The sequence below is a fragment of the Bidens hawaiensis genome, unplaced genomic scaffold (assembly GCF_021521415.1).
Source record: "Bidens hawaiensis isolate Kalapana, Puna unplaced genomic scaffold, B.hawaiensis_p1.1 tig00017140_1, whole genome shotgun sequence".
Classification (NCBI taxonomy): Eukaryota; Viridiplantae; Streptophyta; class Magnoliopsida; order Asterales; family Asteraceae; genus Bidens; species Bidens hawaiensis.
This window is the reverse complement of record NW_027492587.1, coordinates 234,669-262,476: the sequence shown is the minus strand read 5'-3', so window position 1 is coordinate 262,476 and position 27,808 is coordinate 234,669. Positions and strand designations below refer to the sequence as shown.

Below are 27,808 nucleotides of genomic sequence, written 5' to 3'. Positions count from 1 at the left end.
ATATTTAACAAATGATTAAACTTATTGTCGGTAATTTGTCGGAAATGGTTTTATGTTTTCTACGAAACTATGACAACACTGCTTGACGCCACTACATTGTAGGAAACTTGTGTAAAATTTTAAGACTTTTTTTCCTTTTAATTATTGACGAAAAATTGTGGAAAATTTGTTGAAAATTTTGAGTTGTGGGAAAATTGTAGAAATATTTTGTAGCAAAATTACCCATTTTCTAGAAGTGGCTATACGAACATCGCGATTGGTCAACCCATCCATGGATAACACCTATGACTAACCCACGCGTTTTGAAAAATCCCCATGAATTCGTATGTACACTTTATACTACAAAAGAAACAATCGTGTGAACTTCTTCAGCACACCACCTACCAAACATGCAACACTTTTCCCATCTCATATTCATCTTCTCTATTTCTTCCATCTTCTTAACCTCAACAGCAATCAGCACCATTACACCAAACCAAAACATTACCGACGGCCAAACCATCGTGTCCGATGATGAATCCTTCAGAATGGGATTCTTCACCCCCTCAACCCGTTCAACCAACCGGTACTTAGGAATCTGGTACAACAAAATCCAAGTTACCACCGTTGTATGGGTCGCCAACCGCGAAAAACCTCTCAACGACACCTCAGGTGTGCTAACACTCACCGGCAATGGGACATTAATCCTCCTTAACCATGCAAACACCATCATATGGTCATCAAACTCATCCATAGCCGCAAACAACCCGGTCACACAACTTCTTCACACGGGGAACCTTGTGATCAGAAACCAAAACGACACCGTTCCGGATAATTATATCTGGCAGAGTTTCGATTACCCGGGTGATACATTCCTTCCAAGCATGAAGTTTGGTAAGGATTTTGTAAAGGGTTTGGATAAATATTTGACTTCATGGAGGAGTGTTGATGATCCATCATTAGGCGAGTATACAAACCGATTCGATTCAAACGGGTACCCACAAATTCTTTTAAGGAAGGGTTTGGATGTGGAGTTTAGTTCGGGGCCTTGGAACGGGTTGCGGTTTAGTGGCATGCCGAGTTTGAAACAAAACGAGATTTACACGTTTGAGTTTGAGTTTAATGAGAGGGAACTATATTATAAATATGAGCTTGTTAATAGCTTGGTCGTGTCCCGATTTATTCTAAATACGGAGGGCAGATTAGAGCGGTTTACATGGATTGAAAGAACATCTCGATGGGAGCTTTATGTGAGGGGACAAAGGGATGATTGTGACATTTATGGGTTGTGTGGCGCGTATGGTGTTTGTAATATAAATAATTCGCCTAGGTGCGGGTGTTTGCGTGGGTTTGAGCCACGGTTCCCTGAGGAATGGAGACGGGCTGATTGGGAGAATGGGTGCGTGAGGAATGTCGAGTTGGATTGTCCAGGTGGAGACGGGTTTGTGACACTGTCGGGTGTGAAGGTGCCGGATACGAGAAGAAGTTGGTTTAATGTGAGTATGAATCTTGAAGAGTGTAGAAGGGAATGTTTGAGGAATTGTAACTGTACGGCTTATGGTAATCTGGATATTGGTAGAGGAAGTGGATGCTTAATTTGGTTTGATAATTTGGTTGATATGAGAGTGTATGCTGAAGATGGGCAGGATATCTTTGTAAGAATGGCTGCTTCAGAAATAGGTATGGCTGTCATATAATTTTTAGAACAAATAGTTAAACTTAGTATATTGTTAGTGTAATCTTGAGTAAGTGCGGAGACCTAGTTGTCATACTTACAAACCTAGGGGTTTTTTAAGTTAGTTTTCCTCCTATTCTCGTCTAACAATCAATAATACAATCAAGGTTTAAACTTGAAATGTGATCGTCTTTCATATATATTTATATAAGTATTACTTTCATATTATGTTAATCCAATGGTTAATTTTGCTTTGTGCAGCAGATAGGGATGCTAAAGCAAAGGAGAGAAGAGTTAAGATTATAGTCATTCCTATACTCGCGTCACTTACAGTTCTACTGGTTGTATGCCTATTTATTTACAGAAAAAGGACACAAAAGAAAAATGGTAAATATTCAAAAACCATAATCTTAATAACTAAGGACATGAATGTGACTAAGTTACAAAGTTACAATTTTTATAGTTGCAGCGGTGACTATGGATGTTCCTGAAAACAACTTTACCAATGAGAACACGAGGGAAGACTGGGAATTGCCATTGTTTGAATTTAACACGATAGCAAATGCAACAAATAACTTTTCAAATGACTGTAAGCTTGGAGAAGGTGGTTTTGGGCCCGTCTACAAGGTAACATTAATAATAAGTTAATAACATTATTTCGTAGTCGATCTATAGGTACATGATCCAACACAAAAATTATTTGGGCTGCGGGTTACATGGATTGAGTAACCGGTCAAAATAGGTTCTAGACAGGTCACATGAGTTGGGCGCTAACTTAATGTTTCCAAGTTTTATTTTTTATTTTTTATTTTTCATACCAGATGAATGTGTGTTTATGATTATAAGACTGTGTTATTACAATAGATAATCTAAATCTTTGAATTAAACATGTACACATTATTATTTTGATAATTGGGTGACTTTCAACCCCTTTGACTTGTTTGACCCACCCTTTTAACTGAATTTTGTAATTTGATCGATTTGTGATTAAACATAACAACTAATAACAGGTTCGAGTTGAAATGTGCGGCTTTAAGGTAGGCTCAGTGAGTTGGGTGCTACCTTATTTTTCCCACTAAAGCCTTTTAAAGATTGGACAAGCATCTTGTATCTAAATATGATCAAGTGTAACTCATAGATATAAGTTAAAATTTTTTTTTGAGTTGTTTCCGGTTTAAATGTAACTAGACATTGATATACTTATATCCATTGTGCCAATATTACTCATTTTTAGGGAATTTTGGAGGGTGGAAAAGAAATTGCTGTAAAGAGGCACTCAAGAAAATCGAAACAAGGACTAGATGAATTCCGAAATGAGGTTCAATATATTGCTAAACTTCAACATCGAAACCTCGTGAAGCTTTTAGGATGCTGCATCGAGGAAGGGGAGCGAATGCTGATCTACGAATACATGCCCAACAAAAGCTTGGATTTTTTCATTTTTGGTACCTTTTCTTACGATTATTATACCCAATTTTGTCAATGTACTGGTCAAAGAAAGTCAAATCACTAATCTGCATGATATATTGAGCAGATGAAGGAAAAAGAAAGTCATTGGATTGGTCAAACCGTTACAGAATTATTAACGGGATTGCAAGGGGGCTTCTCTATCTTCATCAGGACTCGAGGCTAAGAATTATTCATAGAGATTTAAAAGCTAGCAACATATTACTAGATAAAGATATGAATCCAAGAATCTCAGATTTTGGGTTAGCAAGAATTATGGAAGGTAGTGACACCCAAGCGAATACAGGAAGAGTGATGGGAACCTAGTAAGTATTCCATTTCTCATGAAATTTAACATGGAACTCAACTGTAACTATTCCTTAATAGATACTAACTGATTTGTTCGTTAATTTCATGTAGTGGTTACATGGCACCTGAGTATACCATTGATGGAATATACTCCGTCAAATCTGATGTCTTTAGCTTTGGTGTGTTGTTGCTAGAGATTGTGAGTGGAAAGAAAAATAGAGGATTTCGTCACGCGGATCATGATCTCAATCTTGTTGGACATGTAAGTTTTAACCGTTAACAATAAAACCTTTTTTTTCATTACAGGGTTTTACCTAGACTGTCGATCATGGAATGGAATGAAAATTACAATGTACATCAAATTTTAAATCTATCTTAATGTTCCTTAACAAATATTTTTGATAAAAACTTCAAAAGTTTACCTGAATTACTTTCTAATATATTTTCATAATAATCTTAATTGAAGGTGTCGGATATCTAATTTGTACATTACCTTGCATTACACTATATTATATTTTTTAATTGTTTTCAGAATTAATAATATAAATATCTATTGATAATTTTATTATATCTATTTATTACCTTAAAACATTTTATTCTATTAAATAGGATTATATGGAGATTCATTATTAAAACGGTGATTTGGAGACATTCATCTATTTTTTTTGTACGTGTGTGTTTACATAAAATCTTTTGGTCAGGCTTGGAGGCTGTATAAGAACCGGCAACATCTGGATTTGATGGATGACACTATAAGGGGTTCCTATGCCGAGTCAGAAGTGTACCGATCAGTTCATATTGGTTTACTATGTGTGCAGAAGTATCCTGAAGACAGGCCAGACATGACTATGGTAGTTCTTATGCTAGGCAGTGAAGTTTTCTTGCCTGAACCTAAAGAACCCGGTTTTTATACCGAAAGGCGAAGACCACAAGAAGCAGAATCTTCATCTAGTAATCATCCTGTATGGAGTTTGTCAAATAACTTAAGTGTTACATACATGCAACCTAGATAGATAATTCCTTAATTTGTAATCATACAATTTCTACACATTTGTTGTTTTGTTTATTTTTTGTAAAACAAAGTGCGAAATCCCAAAGATGATTGATGTATTGTGTCATCCAACAACCATATTGTAAACAACTTTGTCCGGCATTAATTAATAGGAGTCGTATTTTGAGATCGAGTGATAGTTCTTGCTTATACGTGTGTCATTGTGTAACAGTGAGACACCGTTGGAGATTGCGTTGGCATGCTAGATGAATTCTCAGGTCCAAATTTATCGTCTTCTATATAATAGCCAGGTCGTGTTGGTTCGGGCAACCGCTGGTCACTGCTCAACATCATAACCACCATAGACATGTCCGGTCTATCTTCTGGTCTATGTTGAACACATAACAAAGCCAAATGGATCGACCTTAACACTTCTATGTCGTTTAACTCGATCAAAGATTCGTCTGCAAATTCCAAAGTCTTTCCTTCTTTGTAAAGCCTCCATGCCTAAAGGTCAATTAGTTGAGATAGATGGAGATTAAAAATATATATAGTTGGCACTGTAAAAGTAATATATTAATTTTTCCTACATATCCAGCAATGTTGTGATTATGATCTTGATAGAATAATTGTCTGCTTTTCTTTCCACTAACAATCTCCAACACTAAAACACCAAAGCTGAACACATCTGATTTTGTTGAAAAGATCCCGTCTCCTGCATACTCTGGAGACATGTATCCACTGTATAATAATTATTACAGGTTAAGTGATTAAACTTAAAACGAATATAATATAATCAGAAATATTCACATGCATGCATAGAATTGTGTTTATAAAGAAATCTCACTATGTTCCGACCACCCTTTTGGTGTTTGTTTCAGTCTCATTTCCTCCAAAGCTTCTTGCAAGGCCAAAATCTGATATCTTAGGTTCCATCTCACGATCAAGCAAGATGTTGGCAGCTTTGAGGTCTCGATGGATGATTCGTAGGTGAGAATCTTGATGAAGATAAAGCAGACCTCGAGCAATTCCATTGATGATATGAAATCGTTGCAGCCAATCGAGTATTTTTGTTATTGATCTTCTTATGAGTATTAAGTTATTAGCTTGTTTTCTTGAATCATGTTGTAGAATTGTCATTTTTAACTTACCAAAGAGATGCAAATCAAGGCTGCTGTTAGGCATGAACTCATAAATTAACAACTTTTCTGTCCCTTCGACGCAATACCCTGGAATTTTGACAAGATTTCGATGTTGAAGCTTTGAAATGAAGATAACTTCATTTCTAAACTCTTCAACTCCTTGCGTAGAGATCACAGAAAGTCGCTTCACTGCGATTTCTCGTCCATCCTCTAGGCAACCCTTTAAGAATGTTCTTTTACGTTATTAGTAATCAAAGTAAATGCTAAATTTATGTTTGTAGATTGAACAATACCTTGTAAACCGGTCCAAAACCACCCTCTCCAAGCTTGTTATTGGAAGAGAAATTGTCTGTTGCTACTATCAATGTGGACAGGTTGAATAATGGGAGGTCTAAGCTGTCTTTTTGGACAATCGAATCACTTCTCCCCATCAATGAAATCTTTAAGTATGTTCCGATCAAGTTGGATTTTCTTTTTATTTTTTTTTTGAGTTTGAAAAAAGAATAGGAGTATCTTCAGTCTAGCTTAAAGGGGAATATTAAAGTTATAAGCTAGAATGGTAGTTACTATTAGCCTAGATATTTATTTCAATATTGTATTTTAATTGATATGTATCCTTTTATCATGTTCATATCTAGCTAATAGCTAGGTAAGTCTCTTATAACGTGATCCAATGCATATTGTAATGTATTTGTCTACGGAATTGTATCAGAATCAGAAATAGAAGCTAGCCAGAACTAGTGTGGTTCTAATATTTGTTCCTGATACAACTATTTATTGCAACACATATGAACAAAATGAATATAATACTAATGAAAGTAAATTACCTTGTGGCATAACCTTCTTCTTTTTCTTCTTCAGGATGATCATCACACATAGTCCCATCAGAATGACAAATCCAAGACCAACAGGGATGATAATGGCCCAGGGTTTCTTTTCGTTTTTTGAACTCCTTTGGTCTTTTTCTGCAAATATCACAAAATCCGGCTAGAATCATCTACGTTACAAATCACATCTTAATTAAACTAACAAAAAGAAACGTTTACCTAACTCAGTAGCGCTCATTCGGATGTATATATCTTGCCCGCGATTCGGAAGTGTTCTCATATCTATCAGTTCATTGTACCATACCAAACAACCGGTACCTTGTTTGATGTCCAAAGTAGCATAAGCAGTACAGTTACACTCGCATGTGCATTTCTCCTTGCATTGCTCCAAACTCATATTTCTATCAAACCATGATTGTCCAGTGTCTGGAATTTTAACAAATGAGTACTTCCGAAACCCTTCCCCAACACCACAATCCAACGGAGTTTCCCTTTGGCAACCGCTCGTCCAATCTGCCATACTCCATTGGTCGGGATTTTTAGGCGTGAACCCTCTTAGACACCCACAGTTAGGGGACTGTCCAATGTCACAAATCCCATGAACCCCGCACAGAGCATATCTTTCACAACTATCCGTTGTGAGTGACGAATACATAAACCATCCTTGCGTTCGGTTGATCCAATTCCATTGTCCCATAAATCCGTTTGGTTGCAACGTCAACCTGGCAAAAACCGATTGATTAAGCAACATGTATACAGCTGAAATCTCTATTTCGTCCATGTAAAACGAGCGTCTGTAAACTGGATTCTGCCGGTAGTTCGTGTTGCCACTATATGCATAACCATTCCAAGAACCTAGTCGATATTGAATCGCATCTCCGTTCTTTTGAAATATTTGTGGGAGACCACTAAAATTCATATAAATCGTAAATGAACCCGGAGATGGGTCATCATCACTCTTCCACGATGTATAATTTGTCACTACACCCCTCTTCAAGTTTCTCCCAAACTTCATATCAGGCATCAAATTGTTTCCAGGATGATCAAAACTCTGCCAAATGTAATTTTCCGGTCCATCTTCGCTATCGACCACAATAAAATTTGAATTATCCAACAACCGAGCAACAGCATTTCCAGTCTCTCTTGACGCATCAGACGACCAAATGGTTCGGTTGGTTGTGGAGTCACGGAGCACCAATAATCCTCCAGGAGTAAGAGTTAGCTCACCAGATTTGTTATTACTAATCGGAGTTTCTCTATTGGCAACCCAAACAACGGTATCTGTTGCAAACTGGTACCATATGCCTAAATATCGGTTTTGGGAGGTATTGCTCGGGCTAAAGAACCCAAGCTCAAAGGTTTTTTGGGCTGAAACAATGGTTTCACCATCTCTTATGGTTTGATTAATGGATATGATGTCTGATGCTATGGTACAAATGAGTAATGTGTTAAAGCAAAACAAGAGTATGACTAGTTCCTTCATTGACAGTATGATGATTAATTTTGATAACTTCAATTTATCAGGAAATATAGTTAGTTATGTTGACTGGCCGATCCCAGTTGATTGATTCGAATTGAGCATTTGCTGTTCGAACTTTTAATCTTCTTGAACAATGATTGAATGCAGATATTTAATAAGTTTCTAGAATTGTATATGTAGCATTTAATGCAGTAGCAACAATAATTGAATTCAAGACTTATATGTATCTTTCAATTATTAGTATTGTTTGATTAGTTAGGAGATAATGGCGGTGTCCATCTTTTGACTATAATTAAATAGGGCTCGACTATAGTTACAAATATGTGTAATGTTAACAGGCTAACAAAAAAAAAGATGAATAGAAATTGAGTAGTGATTGTTGAATTGGTTTGATATAATGTGATGAGAAGATAGAAAGTGAGATGATCGATGGTATAAATATGTGAAGAAGAACAAGGTGTATAGAGGGTCCAGGAAGGGGAGGCAGCTTGCGACGTGGTTTCGCGTATTCAAGTTTCGACGAAAGACTTATTTTATTTATTTATTATTTTATTTTAATGTAAGTTTGTTATAAATAATTAAGGTTGGAGGTAGCTTGCAATGTTTAGGTTTAGAAATTTTGTTATTATCAAACAATAAGGAAATATAGAAAATACATTTTTTCATATACATTATGCACTTATTTTAATTATTTTATGTGTTACACGAGCTCTAAAACTAGTATTTTAATATATATATATATATATATATATATATATATGATAATAATAACAATAGTAATAATAATAATAAATGTTTAGGTTTAGAAATTTTTTATTGTAATTTAACAAGTTTTGGAAGTTTATGTTTAATAAACTTAATGGGGAGGGATCAGGAGCAAACGGAAAATAACATGGGAATGTTATGAAGTAAATAGAAAGCAAGTGCGATGACAATTTCATAAGTAGCTACTATTTAAAAACTGGGTAATTGTGACCAAAACATCATTAATTTGGCAACCGTTCAGATTCAGTCGCAAAGAGGTCCAGAAAAAGGGTAAAAGTAATCAATTAAAACTAAATTATGTATGTTGGTCACAAAATGGTTGTAGATTTTTCCATCGCCAACGTTCGGTTGCAAATTAGTTGAAAAAAAGAGTTAAAATTAAAATGAGATTTAAGAATAATCTAGATTATTGGATAAGACGTTATTTAATTGTTATTTAGATTAGTTATTAATAAGTTTAAATAATAATTTAATTTAGTTATTGTTAGATATCATAATTGTTAAATATTATAATAAGTAAATATTTTGATACAAGTTGGCAACTTGGCAACTTGCCAAGTTGCACTTCTAGATAAATCTTCTAGATAAGTCCTCTAGTGTCTATAAATATCATGGTTTTATGAAGTTTCAACCAGAGAAATAACAGGTCAATATTCTCCAATCTATTTCTAGTTCCCTAGTTGCATCATTGAATCTGATTTCTGACTACCATTTTACATGGTATCATAGCCTCGTTCCTGCTCTTGAGAGTTACACATCCAGCTTAAAATTGGACATCAGCAAGAATAGCCTGTTTTCATCAGCTCAAAAGCTATACATCCTCGTGTCTTCTTGGAACCAGCCATAGAGTAACCTGTTTTCATCTCACCACCACCCTCCAATTACCACTCGCTACCCTTTCCATTGCCGTATCACCACCAAACTTCCGCCCTTTCACCACCGTACCACCACATTTGCCATATTTCTTACTTTCCAGAAAATTAAGATTAAAAAAAAATTTTGATCTGATTTCCAGATTTCTAGTCAAGAATCTAACGTTGCTTTTGGTCTAGTCTCCATATTCTAGACTTTGATATTATTACATTACTCTTTCTTTTTCTCTTGGTTAAATTTTAGAGTAAAGGATGACTAACAAGAGTGAAAACAAAACTTCTGATCCTATTCCAACTACAAACAATCTTGATGTGCAACCAGTAGCATCCCGAATCACAGATAACAAGCTTGATGGCTCCAACTTCTATGAATGGAGCAAAACTGTGCGTCTGTATCTTTGAAGCATCGGGAAGGCCTCATACCTTACCTCCGATCCTCCCACAGATGACACGAAAGAGCAATGGCTACAAAACGATGCTCGATTGTTCCTACAAATTAGAAACTCCATTGATACATATGTTCTTTCACTTATTAATCACTGTGAATATGTGAAAGAACTAATAGATTATTTGGAGTTTCTATACTCTGGACAGAGCAACATATCCAGAATTTATAGTGTCTGCAAGTCTTTCCATCGGGGGGAGCAACATGAGCGCTCACTCACTGCGTATGTAATGGAATTCAAAAAGATGTATGAAGAGCTAAACTCCCTTCTACCTCTGAGTGCAGATGTTCGAGTCATGCAAACTCAACGAGAATAGATAGCAGTGATGAGTTTCTTGACAGGTCTTCGACCAGAGTTTGATCATATTCGATCCCAGTTGTTGAATGAATCTACCATCCCCTCTCTTCAGGAGACGTTCGCTCGTGTTCTTCGGCATGAGAATGTTCCGTCTCATACAGCAACCATCCCTAACAGTGCATTAGTTAGCCGTGGTGGATTTAGAGGAGGGTCAAGAGGTAACCATCGAGGTGGCTCATGTAGTACCTTCAGTAGTCGAGCTGCTCAACATCAACGTGTTTATGAGCCTAGTGACGTGGAATTTTACTATTGTCACGAGCTTGGGCACACCAAGTATAATTGTAAGAAACCAGGAGCCCGGTATTCAAAAGGATCTTCTGCTCATCTTAGTGCTGTGTCTGAAGAAGTAAATTTGTCACAACCAAGAGGTGCTAACTCATCAGAAGAATATCTTCACTCAGTTACAGCTCCTACTGCTACTCTTGCTGAAACAGGTAAGTCTGCAAAGTGTCTTGTGTCTTATTGTTTCAAAGTGGGTTATTGACTCTGGAGCTTCAGAACATATGACCGGTAATCCTCAGCTTCTTTCTAATCTAACAAATAAAGCACCTTCATCTTATGTTACTATTGCTGATGGATCGACTCCAAAAGTACTGGGATCTGGCAATGCCAGAATTACTCCTTTGATCCATTTATCCTCAGTTTTGAATTTACCAAACTTTCCATTTAATTTACTATCCGTTAGTAAAATAACTCGTGGTTTAAACTGTTGTGTCTCATTCTATCCTGATTTTTGTGTTTTCCAGGATCTGTCTACGAAGAGGATTATTGGTAAAGGACGGGAATCTAATGGCCTATATATATTTGAAACTCAGACACCTTATTCTCTAGTTTGTCCAAGTTCATCACCATTTGAAGCACATTGTCGATTAGGTCATCCATCTCTCCAAACTCTAAAGAAATTATGTCCCGAGTTTTCTCACGTATCATCCCTGCAGTGTGAGTCGTATCAGTTTGCTAAACACCAACGTGTTTACCTAAGTCCTAGAGTCAATAAGCGGGCCACGTCCCCTTTTGAATTAGTTCATTCTGATGTCTGGGGTCCATGTTCGGTTACGTCTAAGCTTGGTTTTAAATATTTTGTTACCTTTGTGGACGACTACTCTCGTGTAACTTGGCTTTACTTAATGAAAAATCGTTCCGAAGTATTCTCACATTTTTGTTCATTTTATAATGAAATAAAAACACAGTTTAAAGTTTCCGTTCAAACACTGAGAAGTGACAACGCAAAAGAATACATGTCAGAATCTTTCCGATCCTTTTTTTCACAAAATGGTTTACTTCACGAAACATCGTGTGTCGAAACACCATCTCAAAATGGGGTTGCCGAACGGAAAAATAGGCACCTCCTTGAAGTCACACGAGCACTCCTATTTCAAATGAATGTTCCCAAAACATTTTGGGCTGATGCAGTCTCTACAGCTTGTTTTCTTATAAATCGAATGCCTTCGGTTGTCCTCGACGGTGACATACCATATTTTGTTTTGTTTCCAGAAAAACCTTTATATCCAATCCCTCCAAAGATATTTGGAAGCACATGTTTTGTTCATGAGACTCATCCCAACCTGACTAAACTCGATCCTAGGTCCATTAAGTGTGTCTTCCTTGGTTATTGTCGTCTACAAAAAGGGTATCGATGTTTTTCTCCTACTCTTCAAAGGTACTTTGTGTCCCGAAATGTCACCTTCCATGAAGAAATTCCATTCTTTCCCGTTTCTTGTACTCGTCCATTCAAACAAAATGATGAATTTTGTTCTACCCGTTAACCATAACCCCACCAATCTCACAGCCCATTGCTAATCCTGATCAATCAGAATCTGACCAATCTGTTTCCTCTGAACAATCAGAAGAAACTGTTCACCAAACTCCAGGCATTGATCAACCTCCTGAGTTTTGAGTATATCATAGACGACCCAGACCGGCTCCTGTTCCTGAACCATCCGATCCGTTGACAAATCCAGTCCCTGAACCTTCAGCTCCAATTACAGCCCCGGAAAATGAACCTCTTGAAAATGACCTACCCATTGCATTCAGGAAAGGTAAGCGTGCATGTACCTATCCTATTTCTTCTGTTGTTTCTTATGAAAAATTATCTGCAAACTCTCGATCATTTGCTGCTACCATTGATTCAATTTCTATCCCAAAAACTGTTGGCGAAGCCCTGAATCACTCTGGATGGCGTAATACCATGCTAGAAGAAATACAGGCCCTTGAACATAATGACACCTAGACACTAGTAGACTTACCTGCCAACAAGAAAGCAATAGGTTGTAAATGGGTATTCACTGTGAAAGTTAATCCAGATGGCTCTCTTGCACGGCTAAAAGCTCGTTTAGTTGCAAAGGGTTATGCTCAGACATATGGCATGGATTATTCCGAGACCTTTTCTCCTGTTGCCAAGTTATCATATATCCGTCTGTTTATTTCTTTAGCAGCAACATATGGTTGGGGATTGTATCAGCTTGATATCAAGAATGCCTTTTTACACGGGGACTTGAAAGAAGAAGTGTATATTGAGCAACCACCTGAGTTTGTTGCTCAGGGGGAGTCAAGTAAGGTGTGTAAGTTAATGAAATCTTTGTATGGTCTCAAGAAATCTCCTCGTGCGTGGTTTGGAAAATTTAGTGCTGTTGTCACTGAGTTCGGATTAAGAAGAAGTTCGTATGATCATTCGGTCTTCTTTGCTTCATCAAATTTGGGATGCATTGTGCTAGTTGTGTACGTAGACGATATAGTAATCACTGGAAGCGATGAAGCGGTATTAAGAAGCTGAAGAATTTTCTTGGAACTCGTTTCCAGACTAAAGACTTGGGGAGATTAAAATATTTCCTAGGTATTGAAGTTTCCTATAGCAAAAAGGGGATCTGCTTGAATCAGCGGAAATATTGTTTGGATGTACTGAAAGATTCTGGCATGATTGGAGCAAAGAGTTGTGATGCACCAATGATACCAAACAATAAGTTGAAAGCACACGAAGGTGACCTTCTTGAAGATCCGGATAAATATAGAAGAATTATTGGTAAGCTGAACTATCTAACCATCCCCAGACCCGATATTTCTTTCCCAGTGAGTGTGGCCAGTCAATTTATGTCTTCTCCAAGAACCTCGCATTGGGAAGCTGTTTGTAATATTCTTAAATATCTGAAGGGTGCCCCCGGTCGTGGAATTCTATATCAAAATCACGGCCACCATACAATTGAAGGATTTACAGATGCAGATTATAATGGAGATCCTACAAGTAGGTGCTCCACTACAGGTTATTGTGTGTTTGTGGGAGGAAATTTGGTATCTTGGAAAAGTAAGAAACAAAGTGTAGTATCGCGTTCCAGTGCCGAATCAGAATATAGGGCAATGGCACAAGCCACTTGTGAATTGGTTTGGATTCGAAATCTTCTTAGTGAGATTGGGTTCAAGCAAAATAAGCCCATGAATCTATAGTGTGATAATCAGGCAGCTATTCATATCGCCAACAACCCGGTCTTTCATGAGAGAACTAAACATATTGAAATTGATTGTCACTTCACTCGAGAGAAGTTAGAAGATGGAACGATTATAACACCTCATATCAGGAGTGGAGACCAATTGGCAGATGTATTTACTAAGGCCTTGCCTGGAAGCAAAATCAATTATATTTGTGGCAAGCTAGGCATGATCAATATCTATGCTTCGGCTTGAGGGGGAGTGTTAGATATCATAATTGTTAAATATTATAATAAGTAGATATTTTGATACAAGTTGGCAACTTGCCAAGTTGCACTTCTAGATAAATCTTCTAGATAAGTCCTCTAGTGTCTATAAATAACATGGCTTTGTGAAGTTTCAACTAGAGAGATAACAAGTCAATATTCTCCAATCTATTTCTAGTTCCCTAGTTGCATCATTGAATCTGATTTCTGACTACCATTTTACAGTTATTAAGAAATTAATTGTATTTCTTAGCTTAATTATTCAAAATTGCCATGGAGTATCACCGACTGGATTTGCAACCAAGTTTGCAGTAGCAAAACTAGCTGTTACAAATATTTTTGGTTACTTTAACAACATTGAAGATGCACTTGCATGTTTAATCAACACAAAGAGGAACTGAAAAACATAGCTAGCAGAATACAACTACTGAAAGAGAATATGATATCGGTTATGATTTTAAAAATCAATCAGTACAACATGAAGGATATTCTCAAATCGAAGATTCAGGGAATACGATTCTAAAAAGTTAAAGTCAATCAGAATATTGATTACCTAGATATTGAGTTGAATGTTCAATCGATGATTAGAGAAGACTAGGAAGCCATTGGAGCAGAGAACGACATAAAGGGAAATTGACCAGGAATTGTTTTAACCTTAAATAGAATCCAAAAGCTAAATGGATATGGATTCAAGTCAGGTTTTGAAACCCGACAGAATAGATCGTAAAAAGAATTGCTTTGTGCGGGATTTTATCAATGAGAAGCAACCACAACCTACCATGTGTATAGGAAATTATCTTTTATTGGGAGGGGGGGGGGGGATATATGTACGTCTCATAGTTTTTCTCTTGTCCCCTTATGCTTAGTAACTTTTCATATTGTACCTTAGAGTATGATTAACTTTTAGTTTCATTCCCTTAAAGTATTAGTAAAATGTAATAAAACCCTTATCGTTTAGTTTGAATTTTAATAAATCATATACTTTAACTATAAGTTTATTTAACTTATGTTTTATGTTTCCGTCTAAATGTTGCAAGTTAACACGCCGCAACACGCGCGTGCTTTAACGTTTCTATATCTATTTTTTTGGCTGGTTTAACGGCCACCTCACAAAGTGTTTAATTATTCATTTTTATGGTTTTCCATGTAAAACATGTGTTGGTATCCTTTATGCCATAGATAGATGTGTCAGTGTTATCGTAACTGGTATTGATGTTCTTTCTAATGGTTTTTGATGGATTTAAACTCTGTCACAGTGCGCAGGTATCTTTATTAGTATTCTAATTTGTATTGTTTTTTTGTAACTTTTCTAATGTTTAAAAATAAAATAGGTTTCTAGAATTTGTATTAGTATAAATCAATTAGAACGAAGTAATTTTAGTTTTTATACTTGGTATTTTGTTCAATATGGTTTATATCATTTAATTTTAAATTATTATAAAGTTATCTAGTATTTAAAATGGTTCAATTGGTCTAACCAATGTGACCATTGAACTTCTCGGACGTTTAGTCAATAAATGACCCGTTTTTCAAAACATTGTTCTTTATCTATTTATCTATGTTAATTATGCTGATTAAAGTAACCATGTTTGATCATTCGACCGTATTATTAAACAACAAATATAAAAGTTATCATATTTTCAATGTTTTATAGTTGAAATAATTTTGGAGTAAGCAGAATGTTGTGTGTTGGGCACGATTCTTGCTAGATTGTAGATAAAATGTCAAATCGAGTTTTATTAACCTTCAAACTACTTTTAATGTAAATCCTTTGATCCAACAACAAACGGAAAAAGTAACATGACATATAACAAATTATATGTGTTATTCATTTTTCAAGCTAACACTAATTTCACTAATTAGCGTAGTCTCCCCCGGGAATCCATCTCGGGCATTTCGGGCTAAAGTAACTCGATACCACCCTCGAGTTCAACAACTCGATAATCGGTGCAAGCTTCACGCACCTTGGTGTCTTGTACTGGTTGATTGATGCACCTAAACTGATTGAATAGTCCATTAATTTATCAAAAGTCTCATTTTCCACAATCTTGATCTCTAATGGGCCGATTGATTTGTCAGAAGTGCGCCCTTGTCTATAAACACTGTTAAGTGATTCTTCGATCACAAGACAACAGTCTTCAAAAACCGATGGTGGCATTTGTGTGGTTTCATTCAGGCTAAGCTCCCAGAAGATGACATAATGGCCCGGGATGGTTGTGGTATCAGCATAGCTCGTGTATTCTTTCAATGCCACACCATACGGCATCAAGTGGTTGACTGCGATTTCAACTGCTTTCTGTAACTCAACTTCGTCGGTCTTATCCGTATCAATACTCAATGCCACGTTCATTCTACAAATAAAATTAAACTGAGGGGATTTGTTCTTGAATCCCGCGACGCGCAAGATATCTCCAACTCTATACCTGTAAAGTCCTGTATTTTCACATGATAATATCATCAAAACAAATGGTGTGCATACAATATAAACAAATTATTAGTAGGGAAAACAATACTAACCAGCATAGGTAGTGATCACAAGCTCGTATTCATGGCCGAATTTAAGATCAGAAAGATCAGGTAGTTCCATATGTTGGCTCTCGGTTACGCTGCCATTGCCATTGTTGCGAATAACAGGAAGGAATTCAAAATAAGCCATGTTAGGAATAAGGGTGTAGGATACTTCACTAGGTTTACACAGTGGGTCTAGATTGATGCCAAAATAACATTCGGATGAAGCATATATCTTGCTCACAAGTGGGATGCCATTCCCATAATAGTTAAGAGTGGGTACGTACTGTGACATGGTTCCCGTAACAATAACATCAATGTACTTGGTGTTAGGCCATAGCCTCGCGATGATCCCCTGCCATGAATTCTTGGAACATTCCAACTCAATAAAGTCCGCTAATTCCGGGTCAGGTTTCAACACCCTCATCACAGCTTCTCTAACACTAGGATCAGTAATCACGGGGTTCAAGGTTCCGGTTCGGATATCATGACACAAAACTGTCCAGTTGTTCTCCAAGAACCGGATAGCCCGGAGAAACCCAGAAGCAAAAACCGACCCGACCCGAACAACATCTTTACTAAAACAAAGCCCACAAAGCATCTGGGAATACATGCTTTGATAAGAATCTGTGCACAGGCATGCTTCGTTTGGGCTGGTGAAGTTTGTATAAGGGTTGTATGGCCCTTGCTTATCAAAATGAGAGCTTTTTAAGAAATTAGTTAAAATGGGTCGGGCCGCGGGGCCACCTGGAGTCTTGAATTCGGATTTAGCGAACAAGAAATACATCCCTTTGCCTTTATCTAACCCAGGTATAAACTGGCTTATCACTGGAACTATAAGACTGACTAGAAATGACCTTCGTTTGAGGTCATCTTCGATGGCCGGCATTAGTTTCCGCTCACCTCCCGCTGTCCCAGAACTTGTTATGAACTCTGAGACGGGTCTAGATGACAGAATGGGCGATGTATCACCCTTGGCGATACGAGCGATATCTGCTTGTATATCTTCATAAGTGATGACCAGTATAAGTTTCTTAGATGTTTCGCGGTCAGTTTGACCAGAAAGACTGTGACGTTTGAGGTATTCAACGTTGGCGTTTTGTGTGAGGATTTCAGAGAGGACTCGTTGCTGGACTTGATCAGGGTTAGAAGTGACATCTTCAATGAATTGAAGATAATTTTTGTTTCTCTTGGTGAGATTGTTATCATCATCAAGCTGGAAATTAGGATGTTTAAACATGGTGGTGGATGATAGCCGGAGAGAAAGATAGAAGTATTACATATATTTTGGAAATGGAAGGAGATGGAGGCTATATATACACAAGAATAAGAATAAAGTACAAAAAAAGACTAGGTTTTTTTTTAAAAAAAAAATATTAATTATTTTACATATATGAAACTTTTTTTATATAGAAATACCATAATTACTTTTATAAAATAACAATATTTCTTTTTTTAAAGAAAACTTTAATTAATTTCTTTCAAGCAATAGATAATTACATGTTCTTTTATAAAGTAGATATTAATTATGTGCTTTTATGCATTTTAAATATAAAAAAAACAATCCATGAAACATGATGGTAGTTTCTACCATATATGAAACAAAATTACATTAATAAATGAATCTTTTGTGTAAAGAAACAATATTTACATTAAGAACAATACCCCATTTAATAGAGTTCAGTCAAAGATTCATATTTGAAGTTAAAATTCAAAAAGTTCAATTTTTCACTTTATAAAAAAGAAACTCGCTATATCTATCTATTATAATAAAAAAATAACATTGACACATGCTGTTTTGTGGTTAAACTTCACAAATTTTTTTTCCTAAAAATCTTAATTGACCTTAATATATGTTATAGATTAATAATTATTCATTTTCCTTTTACACTCTATTTATATTATATCTATACATATTTATAAAAACAAATATTTACATATTATTTTACTATATATATTCCAAAATACTTGATGAAATTCAAAAATCAACAACAAACCATGTTAGTTAAAGACTAAAAAGAATATAATTACAAATGTTATCATTAACATATTATACCATGTATGTTATTGAATATTGTAAAGAAAAACAAAACTCGAATATGCTTTCATTTTACCAAACAATTTTTTTAATCATTAAATTATAAATATATGCTTAAAAGTCGATTCATTTTTTAAAATCATTCCCTTTATTATTATTATTATTATTGTTGTTGTTGTTGTATATTGTCTTATAAATTTATAAATTGTAATTATATGCTTTAACTCTATTCATTTATTTTTCGGTTAATTTAGTAAACTATATATATATATATATATATATATATATATGTTAAATTGTAAGGATAGTATATATTAATCATTTTCATATATAACAAAGTTTATCATATTTAATTTCTTGGTTTTTTTATTAGGGATTGTTTTCGGTTTTTTGTGAAGCTTAAAATTGATTTTTACAGGTCAAAAGTTAGTAAATAGATTGTTTGGTACAAATTGATTATATTTAGGTCAAAATTTGTTACGAGTCAAAAATGAGAAATCTGAGTATTTTTAAAAGTTTGAGAATGCAATTAGATTTATTGTCAAATTTGTTATGGGTTCAAAGAGTTGACTTGAAAATGTCAAACAAATGAAAGTTAGAATATTAAATATGATTCGGGTTTCGAATTTATTTTTAATGACATTTTTTAAAATAATCTAAAGGTTTGGGAGATTTGGAAATAAATAAGGGGAATGAATGAAGCATTTATATTTTTTTTAGTTCTTTGGGGGGGGGGGGGGGCTTTCTTTTTTGTGTTTAAGCCTCCGCATTCTTCAATTTAGAGATCATCATTGTCTTACTATGCTAGACTATGTTGTCTTAACCAGGTTCATGATGGCTTCAGAGTTTGGCTTGAGCGTTCCCCTATACCGTCGGTTACCACTTGACTGTCGTTGTGCTGCTCGGGATACGAATTAACAACCTCGCAAGAACTAGCTCAAATCATTTATTGTTAATATTCACCCAAATTGACAAAAGTGAGGATTGGACTTAAGTCTCTAGTAGATAATCCAAGTCTTTCTACCACTAGCCATAAATGAAGGATATTTTTAACAAACTAAAAAAACTAGTTGATGTTATCTATAAAACGGAAACTTTTAGTTATCAAAAAAGTTATTTTAAATTATGAAATGTACGAGTTCTTATGTAATAAGATTTTAGTTATTTTCCATAAACTTATCTTTTATTTGTAACTAGGAATTTACAAGGCGTATTACGCCGGGCGGGTCAGTAATATCTAGATGGTGGTAAATTCAAGTGTTGTCGGCCTCGAGCATTGAGATGATAAGCCGACATAAATTCAGTCGGTTTCTTACGATACCAGAACTAAAACAAAAATAGCAGTTGGTCTGTTTTTGTTACGGTGGTACTGAAACTAAAACAAAAGGCACTGACTTCATGAGAATTTGGTCGGTTTCTTTGTCGTTGGTTAGGGTACCGGAACTAAAACAAAAAAGAAAAAAGAAAATTGGGCCGGTCGGTTTTCGTTACGTTCGTTATGGTACGGGAATTAAACAAAAAAACCAAATGACATCAAAACCCTAGCATTGTCACTCTCGGACATTGATACAGTGAATTTACACGAATACAGTATGTTTCCGTTACGTAAACAAAAATTGACGCTAAGTCGGTTTTGTTATATTCACTATGCTACCTATAGTAAAAAAGAAAATCAAAATGGTATAGACAAGTTTGGTGCCGCCATTTGGTTAACGACACCAAACTTCTCTTATATATATATATAAAATAATAATAATAATGAATACCAAAATTTATTCTTTCATAAAATGATCATTCTTTTTCTTTTTCTTTTTGGAAATTATATATATTAATTCAAAATCTAAATATTCTAATAAAATAAAATAACCAAAACACATGTATAGATATGAGCCCGGGAAGAATAGATATGAAGCCCGATGAAATAGATTTATGGCCGACCGTTTAAGCATATACGTGTCTAGATGTGGTTGGTTTAGGGATTAGAGTATTGCAAAACACACACAAACACAAATACTACTGCAAGAGAAATAATAAATGAAGATGAACACACGAGATTTACGTGGTTCGGTCGGCTGATCTACGTCCACGGGCTGCAGCCAAAATGGACCTTAATTAAAACAATGTATAAGGCTAAGAAAACTAATATGGACTTTAATTAAAACAAAGGAGGCCACCCTATTTGGTCTTTTAATATTTTGCTCTATATTTTTCTTGAACCGGGCCCAAAAACAATCAAACCTTTACATTAAACCCAACAATTGGTTCAAAAACGAAAGGACGTCAAATAGATTTATCGGATGTCAGTTTTAATATGTTGGATCCGACAGTTTAGAAAATGGCTTTGGGTATTTTTTGTTTGAGTGGGTTAGTCAAGGAAAGTTGTTGGTAAAAAAGGGTTATTTTTGTCATTATCCCTTTTGTCATTGTCATTCCGATTGCAAAATAGTCACCCAAACGCATTTACGACTTATTTGCGACCAAAATTGCAATTACAAATACTGTGGTAGTGATCAAATTATCAATTATAGGATACATCAAAGACACGATGTTCTTGGAATATCAAATTTTCAATCAGGACTTCAATACTAAACACCTTGTACAACTTAAGTGGCAAAAAAAAAATATCAGATTTGGCATATTCAATAACTTTTAAGATTTAAAACAATAAAGAGTCGTTAACAACTTTACAAATAAATTAATATTGGAAATGATCAAAATCCTGTTCCAAGGCTTCCTCTAACAAAAACTCAGACTGGTCCATCAAATCAGGACTTAATCTAAACATAAGAACACAAAACTCCATCTGACTTATTGCACCATCTCCATCATAATCACCTTCTCTCAACATGCTCAAAAGATCACCATCCGACAAGTCCTGAAGCCCCAAAAGTGATGAATTCTTCTTCAGACTATCAAAAGTGATCACGCCTTTATCGCGATCCATCAGCAACTGAAACCCGTTACACAGTTTTTGGATCAGACCATTGCCACCTAGTTTATCCGCCATTACGGGCAACAAATCCTGGAATTGAGATTGGTTTATGGTTTCCATTGATTAGTGATTGTTGAATTGGTTTGAACTTTGAAGGTATGTGATGAGAAGATATAAAGTGAAATGATTGTATAAATATATGAAGAAGATTAAGCTAGGTGTATAGAGGTTCCAGGAAGGGGTAGAAAAGCCATCGGATGACAGCATATTCGCGAATTCAACTTTCGACGAAAGACTTGTTTTGTTTATTTTTTTAATGTAAGTTTGTCGTTAATTGGCAATAATGTTGGAGGCAGCTTGCATGTTTGGTCCCCCGTGATAACATCTTGGATCCTTCAAATTATTATCAAATAATAGAAAAATGGACAAAACGTCAAGGGAAAAAAAGTAATTAATAGTGATCCATTGACTATTGGACACAGACTTTAAACACCTAAGTTTTAAGGGGAGGCACTACAAGAATTAAAAGAAATTTGTCTGTTCAAAAAAGATAATGATTTTTTTAATTTTAAATATATAATTCAATAAGTTGTTTTTGAAGGTTTATATTTATTTAACTTAATAATCGAATAAATATAACAATTTACATACAGTTTAGCTTCTTAATGAACAAAAAAATCAAACATAGACAAACTCATTTGTGCTACTTTATTCATTTATAACACGGTATTACTTGATAGAACTTACTTGTAATTACTTAAAATATACAAAGTAATTGTTTCATGAAAAGTGTATTATGTATTTTCGAAGTTTTTGGTCGCGATATTTCAATGGTTAAAATTGGGACGGTAAGAAAATCGAAATTAATGAAAGTGTTGAAATGGACTTGAATTGTGAAGAGGGAATTAGACGCAAATGCCACATTTTGACTTAAATCTAGTTTATTAGTCTTTGAAAATCAAATAACCTTTATATAAATCATTATTTGTTAAAAGAACACCATAAATTAAGAAACTATTGTCTTTAACTTACGTTTGATATTTGATATATCTATATGTATGTTTACAAAAAGCGATATTTTTAAATGTCAATACATTTCTAGTTATAATGGTACAATTACAATGGTACGTCTAAGCTAGTTATAATGATGAGGCTAATGGATCATAACAACAATGATGGGTCCAAGTGTTCACATGAACAAACTACGTAATTATGTTGACACGTGCAAACCCCTATCACGGCACATTTAACTTAATGAATGTGCAAACAATTGCCCTAAGATACACATTTCGCAGTTTGTATTCTTCATATGTTTTCCATGCAACTATCACCTTCTACACTTCATAACAAAAAAACGCAAAGGCTTGAAAAATTATAATAAGAATGTAGTAATCAACCGCCTTTCCTCCCAATCTGAAAATTGCATTCTAACCAAGCCCAAACTACGTGAGAGGGCTGCCTCATTCATCACTAAGTCAAGCCCACATCATCCAATAAGGACAAGGAACAAACTATGACAAAACTCACTAGAAAACACATCTCTTTACACCCAATCTTAGGACATGCAATTGGTTGAGTCTTGTCCAGTTTTCCTTTCCCATATTTGAAGTTCCACCCAAGCCTCCTAATTTGGCGTTTCACCCTCCTTTAGTTCTTCCCCAAATTTTTCTCTCAAGTTTTGCTCTAGATAACTAGAACATTCAGGGAAACCCGAAAACATCAAATTAAGCCATCGGACCTAATTAATTTCATTCTATATCATATGCAGTCATTTTAAGAATGACATAATATACCAACACATAGGAAATAAATTAGGGAGTGATCGTTCAAGTCTACCATGTACTACAACATGTGGCAGAGATCATTGAGAAAGATAAATTCATCAAACTCGATTTCCTTTTTTTTTTTCCTTTTTAAGATTTTAAAGCCCCCCTATAACGCGGGTGGCTTAAATTTGAAATGGAGGTTACAAAGTGAGACACTCGTGAATTGATTTTGAACCTTCAAGAAAAATCAGCTTTCTAAATAATGTATTAACAACCACTTCAACTTTATGAAAATTAAACACACGTCCCTATGTTCTTATCTTTTATCTATTTATTTATGTTAAATATGTTGATTAAAATAACAATGATGGAAAATTCGACTGGATTATTAAATTAAAACTATTTGAAATATTGAAAAAAGAATCGGGTTGCTTTACAAACCAAGCCAGCCCCAACCCCATGAATGCTGTGGGCAGGGCACGATTCCAGCTAGATTTTAAATAAAATGTCAAGTTGAGTTTTTGAACCTTCAAACTGCTTTTAGTCTAAATCCCTTAACCTTAATCCAACAACAAACAACAAAAGTAACATGACAGTTTACACATGATGATGTGTATTATTTATTCTTCGAACTAAATCTAATTTCACTAATTAGTGTAGCCCCATTGCTTATGACCGGGAACCCATCTAGGGCATTTCGGGCTAAAGTAACTCGACACGACTCTCGAGTTTAATAGCTCGAGAATCGGTGCAAACTTCACACATCGGGGTGTCTTGTACTGGTTGATTGATGCACCTAAATTGATTGCATAGTCCATGAGTTTATCAAACGTCCCATTTTCTACTATCTTGATCTCTAAAGGTCCGATTGACTTGTCAGATGCGCGCCCTTGTCGATAAACACTATTGAGTGAATCTTCAATTGCAAGACAACATTCTTCAAAAACCGAAGGCGGGATTCTTGTAGTTTGGTTTAGGCTCAGCTCCCATAAGATAACATAATGGCCGGGGATGGTTGCAGTGTCTGCATAACTCGTGTAATCGGCCAATATCGCACCAAATGGTGTCAAATGGTTGACTGCGGTCTCGACGGCTTTGTGTAACTCGATTTCATCAGTCTTGTCGGAATCAATGCTCAATGCCACATTCTTTCGACAAATGAAATTAAATTGTGGGGATTTGTTCTTGAATCCCACGACTCTTAACACATCACCAACTTGGTACCTGTAAAGTCCTGTAGTTTCACGGAATCATTTCATTAAACACATGGCACATGGTGCACATGAAAAGTTGGATGAGCTGAGGGCAAGACTTTCCGCTATCCGAGCAGATAGAGAAGTTAGTTACTCCCAATCAACCATATTTAAAAATATAAAAATAAATAGTACAACATATATCATTGCAAACATCCAACCCCCCCCCCCCCCCCCCCGGGGAAGCATGGATGAGCTGAGGGCAAGACTTTCCGCTATCCGAGCAGATAGAGAAGTTAGTTACTCCCAATCAACCATATTTAAAAATATAAAAATAAATATAACATAAAGTATATATCATTAGTACGAAGAAAGCGCTAACCAGCATAAGTGGTAACCACAAGCTCGTAATCTTGACCGAGCTTAACCTCAGAAAGATTGAGCAACTCCAGTTGTTCTTTCTCGTTGAGTGAACTAGCAAGGTCGTTGTTGCGAGTAACAGGTAGGAATTCAAAATAAGCCAAGGTCGGAATAATGGTGTACGAAACTTCACAAGGTTTACAAAGTGGGTTTAGGTTGACACCAAAATAACACTCAGACGAACCATACAACATGGACACAAGCGGGATGCCATTTCCATAATAATCAAGAGTGGGTATGTATTGTGACATAGTTCCCGTAACAATAACTTCAATATACTTAGTGTTCGGCCATAGCCTCGTGATAATCCCCTGCCATGAATTCTTGGAACATTCCAACTCAATAAAGTTCGCTAATTCCGGGTTGGGTTTCAACACTCTCATCACAGCCTCTCTTACGCAAGGATCAGTAATCACAGGGTTTAAGATTCCTGTTCTGATATCATGGCACAATACTGGCCAGTTGTTCTCCAAGAACCGGATAGCCCGGATAAGTCCAGAAGCAAAAATTGCCCCGACACAAAGAACTTGTTTATTAAATAAAAGACCACAAAGCATTTGGGAATACATGCTTTGGTAAGAGTCCGGGCAAAGAACGGTTTCGTTCGGGCTGGTGTAATTTGTATAAGGATTATATGGCCTTTGTTTAAAATGAGAGCTTTTTAAGTAACTAGTTAAAACGGGTTGAGCCACCAGCCCGCCCGGAGTCTTGGATTCGGGTTTAACGAACAAGAAATACATCCCTTTGCCTTTATCTAATCCAGGCACATACTGGTTAATCACGGACATTGAAACCCAGTTCAACAATGACCTTCGTTCGTGGTCATCTTCAATGTTGGGCATCAGTTTCCTCTCACCTCCCGATGTCCCGGAACTGCATAATCAAAGTTCAAAAACATATTTTGTAGTTATATGATGTATAATGTTGTACATACCTTGTTAAGAATTCTGAAATAGGTTGAGAGCATAAAATCGGGGATTTGTCACCATTGGCAATACGTGTGATATCTGGTTGGATATCTTCGTAAGTGATCACCGGTATAAGCTTCTTAAACGTTTTGCGGTCAGTTTGACCAGAAAGACCGTGGCGTTTGAGGTATTCAACGTTGGCGTTTTGTGTGAGGATTTCCGAAAGGACTTGTTGCTGGACTTGATCAGGATCAGAGGTGACGTCTTCGATGAACTGAAGAGCGTTTTTGTTAATCTGGATGTGAGTGTAATCTTTCAAGGATAGATCATGTCGGAAACTTGAAGCTTTAAGCATGGTTGTCTAATAAGTTAAGTGCAGATAAATGGAGAAGAAGGTATAGGTTTTTGTTACACATTGTAAATGGAGGGAGGGGGTGGGGTTATATATATAGAAGGAAAAAAAATGAAGTGGAGTATACATTAAATGTTTAATGATGTTGTATAAGTCCATACTATATCAAAGCATTGTAAGCTAGTGTTTTCAGAATGTGACAACATCGGACAAGCACTCTACTGGTTTACTGGTCGGATCAGTAAGAATGATCGAACGGTTTAAAGACCAAAATAATTGATAAAAATATTTGTAATAATAAACTCCTAATACTAATTATAAATTAGTAACTAAAAAATTATTTGTGATATCATACATTATATTAAATGAAAAAAAGTTCGATATGGATCACATGTATTCTCAGTCTCTCAGTGTGTTTTTCTTTTCCATGCTATACGCTTTTGTTTGATCTAGGAAAGAAGTTTTGTTTTGGGCTGGAGGACAAAATGTTAACAGGCCTACTAACAATTGTCAGTTCGGTGTGAAAATTTCGTAGGTTGCGGGACACGTAGGTTTGTGAGACACATTCAAGGACACGTAGGTTTGCGAGATACATTCAGAACACGTAGCATTGCTGTCTAAATTATTATGATTAACTAATAGATATTGAATAATCTAAACCTTTATTTCAAACTTGAAAAATATATCGTAACAGTCTCAAGTTTCGAGCAATTGTACGGCAAACGAGCTTTTAATTAGTAATGAGGCTTGATTCCGTTAGTTTTGCTTATGTGGACCATGATAAACAGATGGAATTTTTTATTAATAATAATAATAATAATAATAATAATAATAATAATAAATAATAATAATATACCACTTGCACCACCACCACGGCCTCCACTACCACAACAAGCCTCATCAAATGTATTTAAGTCTATACGTGTGTTTAAACCTGCCATCAAATGTATTTCAACCTAAGGGTATGTGTTGTGGCCTTTGGCCCCAACCACGTTCACATTCCACATCGTTGCATCTATTGTACAAACACCATTACTGGAGGGCACTGGGCACAAGGCATGGCTGGGCTTGAAGGCGTGGGGCGCCTTTTGTTTGTTATTTAAGAATAGACAACCAATCATCTAGCCAACTCAACCCATTACCATATTACTAATAAATTCCCAAAACACAGCATGAGAGGCTTAGAGCCCTTACCAAGTCTATGTGGCGTCACACGACATCACTTTTTCCATCTTGAAGTTCTTTTAAAGCCCTTTCTTCCAAGCCCACAACACATGCCCTGACACTATTACACATTTTTTATATGGCATATTATAGTGCCCCTCTGTGTAGGCATTATATTTTTCGTTACTTAATCAATCAACAAAATACCAAAGACAAAACAAACAAAATCTGAACTTGTGTAACCTAAATTGGAAGGATATGCTTTAGTGCAAACGCTTGATGTTAAGATAATTGAGTTCAACTAATACCTATACTGAAAGTTAATCCTTGAGGTGTTCACATAATTTTGAAACCGATTGAACTGCATAAACCGAAACATGTAGCCAGTTTAAGATCCAAACGGCTTGGTTTTTCATGTTTGCGTGTCGTATAATTCTATGGCCCTTCAGTTATCTGGAGATCTACCCTTGGTAATATTTGACACATTAGTGCACTTGCAAAGCGCTTACTTGCATCAAGTTATAATAATTGTTTGATATGCAGATACAAACA

The 27,808-nt window shown here is 35.7% G+C and overlaps 4 protein-coding genes and 2 pseudogenes across 5 annotated transcripts; 1 reads left to right on the top strand and 5 right to left on the bottom strand.

The window, feature by feature from the left end:
• The first annotated feature begins 273 nt into the window (after positions 1-273).
• Positions 274-4,422, top strand: LOC143553043 (G-type lectin S-receptor-like serine/threonine-protein kinase At4g27290). The gene is made up of 7 exons (XM_077043112.1): positions 274-1,659; positions 1,919-2,041; positions 2,118-2,281; positions 2,889-3,099; positions 3,189-3,426; positions 3,521-3,671; positions 4,111-4,422. Exons 1-7 carry the CDS (start codon positions 390-392, stop codon positions 4,420-4,422), a joined length of 2,469 nt encoding a protein of 822 aa, XP_076899227.1. The 5' UTR covers positions 274-389.
• Positions 4,423-4,592: 170 nt separating this feature from the next.
• On the bottom strand, positions 4,593-5,973 carry LOC143553056 (G-type lectin S-receptor-like serine/threonine-protein kinase SD1-1). The gene is made up of 5 exons (XM_077043119.1): positions 5,836-5,973; positions 5,548-5,762; positions 5,248-5,481; positions 4,991-5,141; positions 4,593-4,907 (listed from the first exon to the last, which is right to left on the bottom strand). The coding sequence occupies exons 1-5, from the start codon at positions 5,971-5,973 to the stop codon at positions 4,608-4,610; spliced, it is 1,038 nt and encodes a 345-aa protein (XP_076899234.1). The 3' UTR covers positions 4,593-4,607.
• Positions 5,974-6,256: 283 nt separating this feature from the next.
• Positions 6,257-7,879, bottom strand: LOC143553055 (G-type lectin S-receptor-like serine/threonine-protein kinase At4g27290 pseudogene; annotated as a pseudogene). Its single transcript, XR_013138766.1, has 3 exons — positions 6,589-7,879; positions 6,370-6,507; positions 6,257-6,312 (listed from the first exon to the last, which is right to left on the bottom strand). The product of XR_013138766.1 is annotated as a G-type lectin S-receptor-like serine/threonine-protein kinase At4g27290 pseudogene (transcript).
• A 7,852-nt stretch (positions 7,880-15,731) lies between these two features.
• LOC143553068 (indole-3-acetic acid-amido synthetase GH3.6-like) lies at positions 15,732-17,810 on the bottom strand. The gene is made up of 2 exons (XM_077043130.1): positions 16,493-17,810; positions 15,732-16,408 (listed from the first exon to the last, which is right to left on the bottom strand). Exons 1-2 carry the CDS (start codon positions 17,721-17,723, stop codon positions 15,831-15,833), a joined length of 1,809 nt encoding a protein of 602 aa, XP_076899245.1. The 5' UTR covers positions 17,724-17,810; the 3' UTR covers positions 15,732-15,830.
• Positions 17,811-21,216: 3,406 nt separating this feature from the next.
• Positions 21,217-21,528, bottom strand: LOC143553054 (calcium-binding protein KRP1 pseudogene; annotated as a pseudogene).
• Positions 21,529-23,694: 2,166 nt separating this feature from the next.
• On the bottom strand, positions 23,695-26,105 carry LOC143553066 (indole-3-acetic acid-amido synthetase GH3.6-like). The gene is made up of 3 exons (XM_077043128.1): positions 25,767-26,105; positions 24,795-25,705; positions 23,695-24,453 (listed from the first exon to the last, which is right to left on the bottom strand). The coding sequence occupies exons 1-3, from the start codon at positions 26,093-26,095 to the stop codon at positions 23,867-23,869; spliced, it is 1,827 nt and encodes a 608-aa protein (XP_076899243.1). The 5' UTR covers positions 26,096-26,105; the 3' UTR covers positions 23,695-23,866.
• Positions 26,106-27,808: the final 1,703 nt, after the last annotated feature.

Excerpts from the sequence above, each read along its gene's own strand:
- LOC143553066 (XM_077043128.1), bottom strand. The coding sequence starts at position 26,095 with ATGCTTAAAGCTTCAAGTTTCCGACATGATCTATCCTTGAAAGATTAC. Across the intron at positions 25,706-25,766 it reads ATTTCAGAATTCTTAACAAG|TTCCGGGACATCGGGAGGTG; the intron begins GTATGTACAACA and ends TTGATTATGCAG. Across the intron at positions 24,454-24,794 it reads TGTGGTTACCACTTATGCTG|GACTTTACAGGTACCAAGTT; the intron begins GTTAGCGCTTTC and ends GTGAAACTACAG.
- LOC143553043 (XM_077043112.1), top strand. The coding sequence starts at position 390 with ATGCAACACTTTTCCCATCTCATATTCATCTTCTCTATTTCTTCCATC. Across the intron at positions 2,042-2,117 it reads AAGGACACAAAAGAAAAATG|TTGCAGCGGTGACTATGGAT; the intron begins GTAAATATTCAA and ends CAATTTTTATAG. Across the intron at positions 3,100-3,188 it reads CTTGGATTTTTTCATTTTTG|ATGAAGGAAAAAGAAAGTCA; the intron begins GTACCTTTTCTT and ends TATATTGAGCAG.
- LOC143553068 (XM_077043130.1), bottom strand. The coding sequence starts at position 17,723 with ATGTTTAAACATCCTAATTTCCAGCTTGATGATGATAACAATCTCACC. Across the intron at positions 16,409-16,492 it reads TGTGATCACTACCTATGCTG|GACTTTACAGGTATAGAGTT; the intron begins GTTAGTATTGTT and ends GTGAAAATACAG.
- LOC143553056 (XM_077043119.1), bottom strand. The coding sequence starts at position 5,973 with ATGGGGAGAAGTGATTCGATTGTCCAAAAAGACAGCTTAGACCTCCCA. Across the intron at positions 5,142-5,247 it reads AAAAGGGTGGTCGGAACATA|TGGATACATGTCTCCAGAGT; the intron begins GTGAGATTTCTT and ends ATTATTATACAG. Across the intron at positions 4,908-4,990 it reads ATCACAACATTGCTGGATAT|GCATGGAGGCTTTACAAAGA; the intron begins GTAGGAAAAATT and ends ATTGACCTTTAG.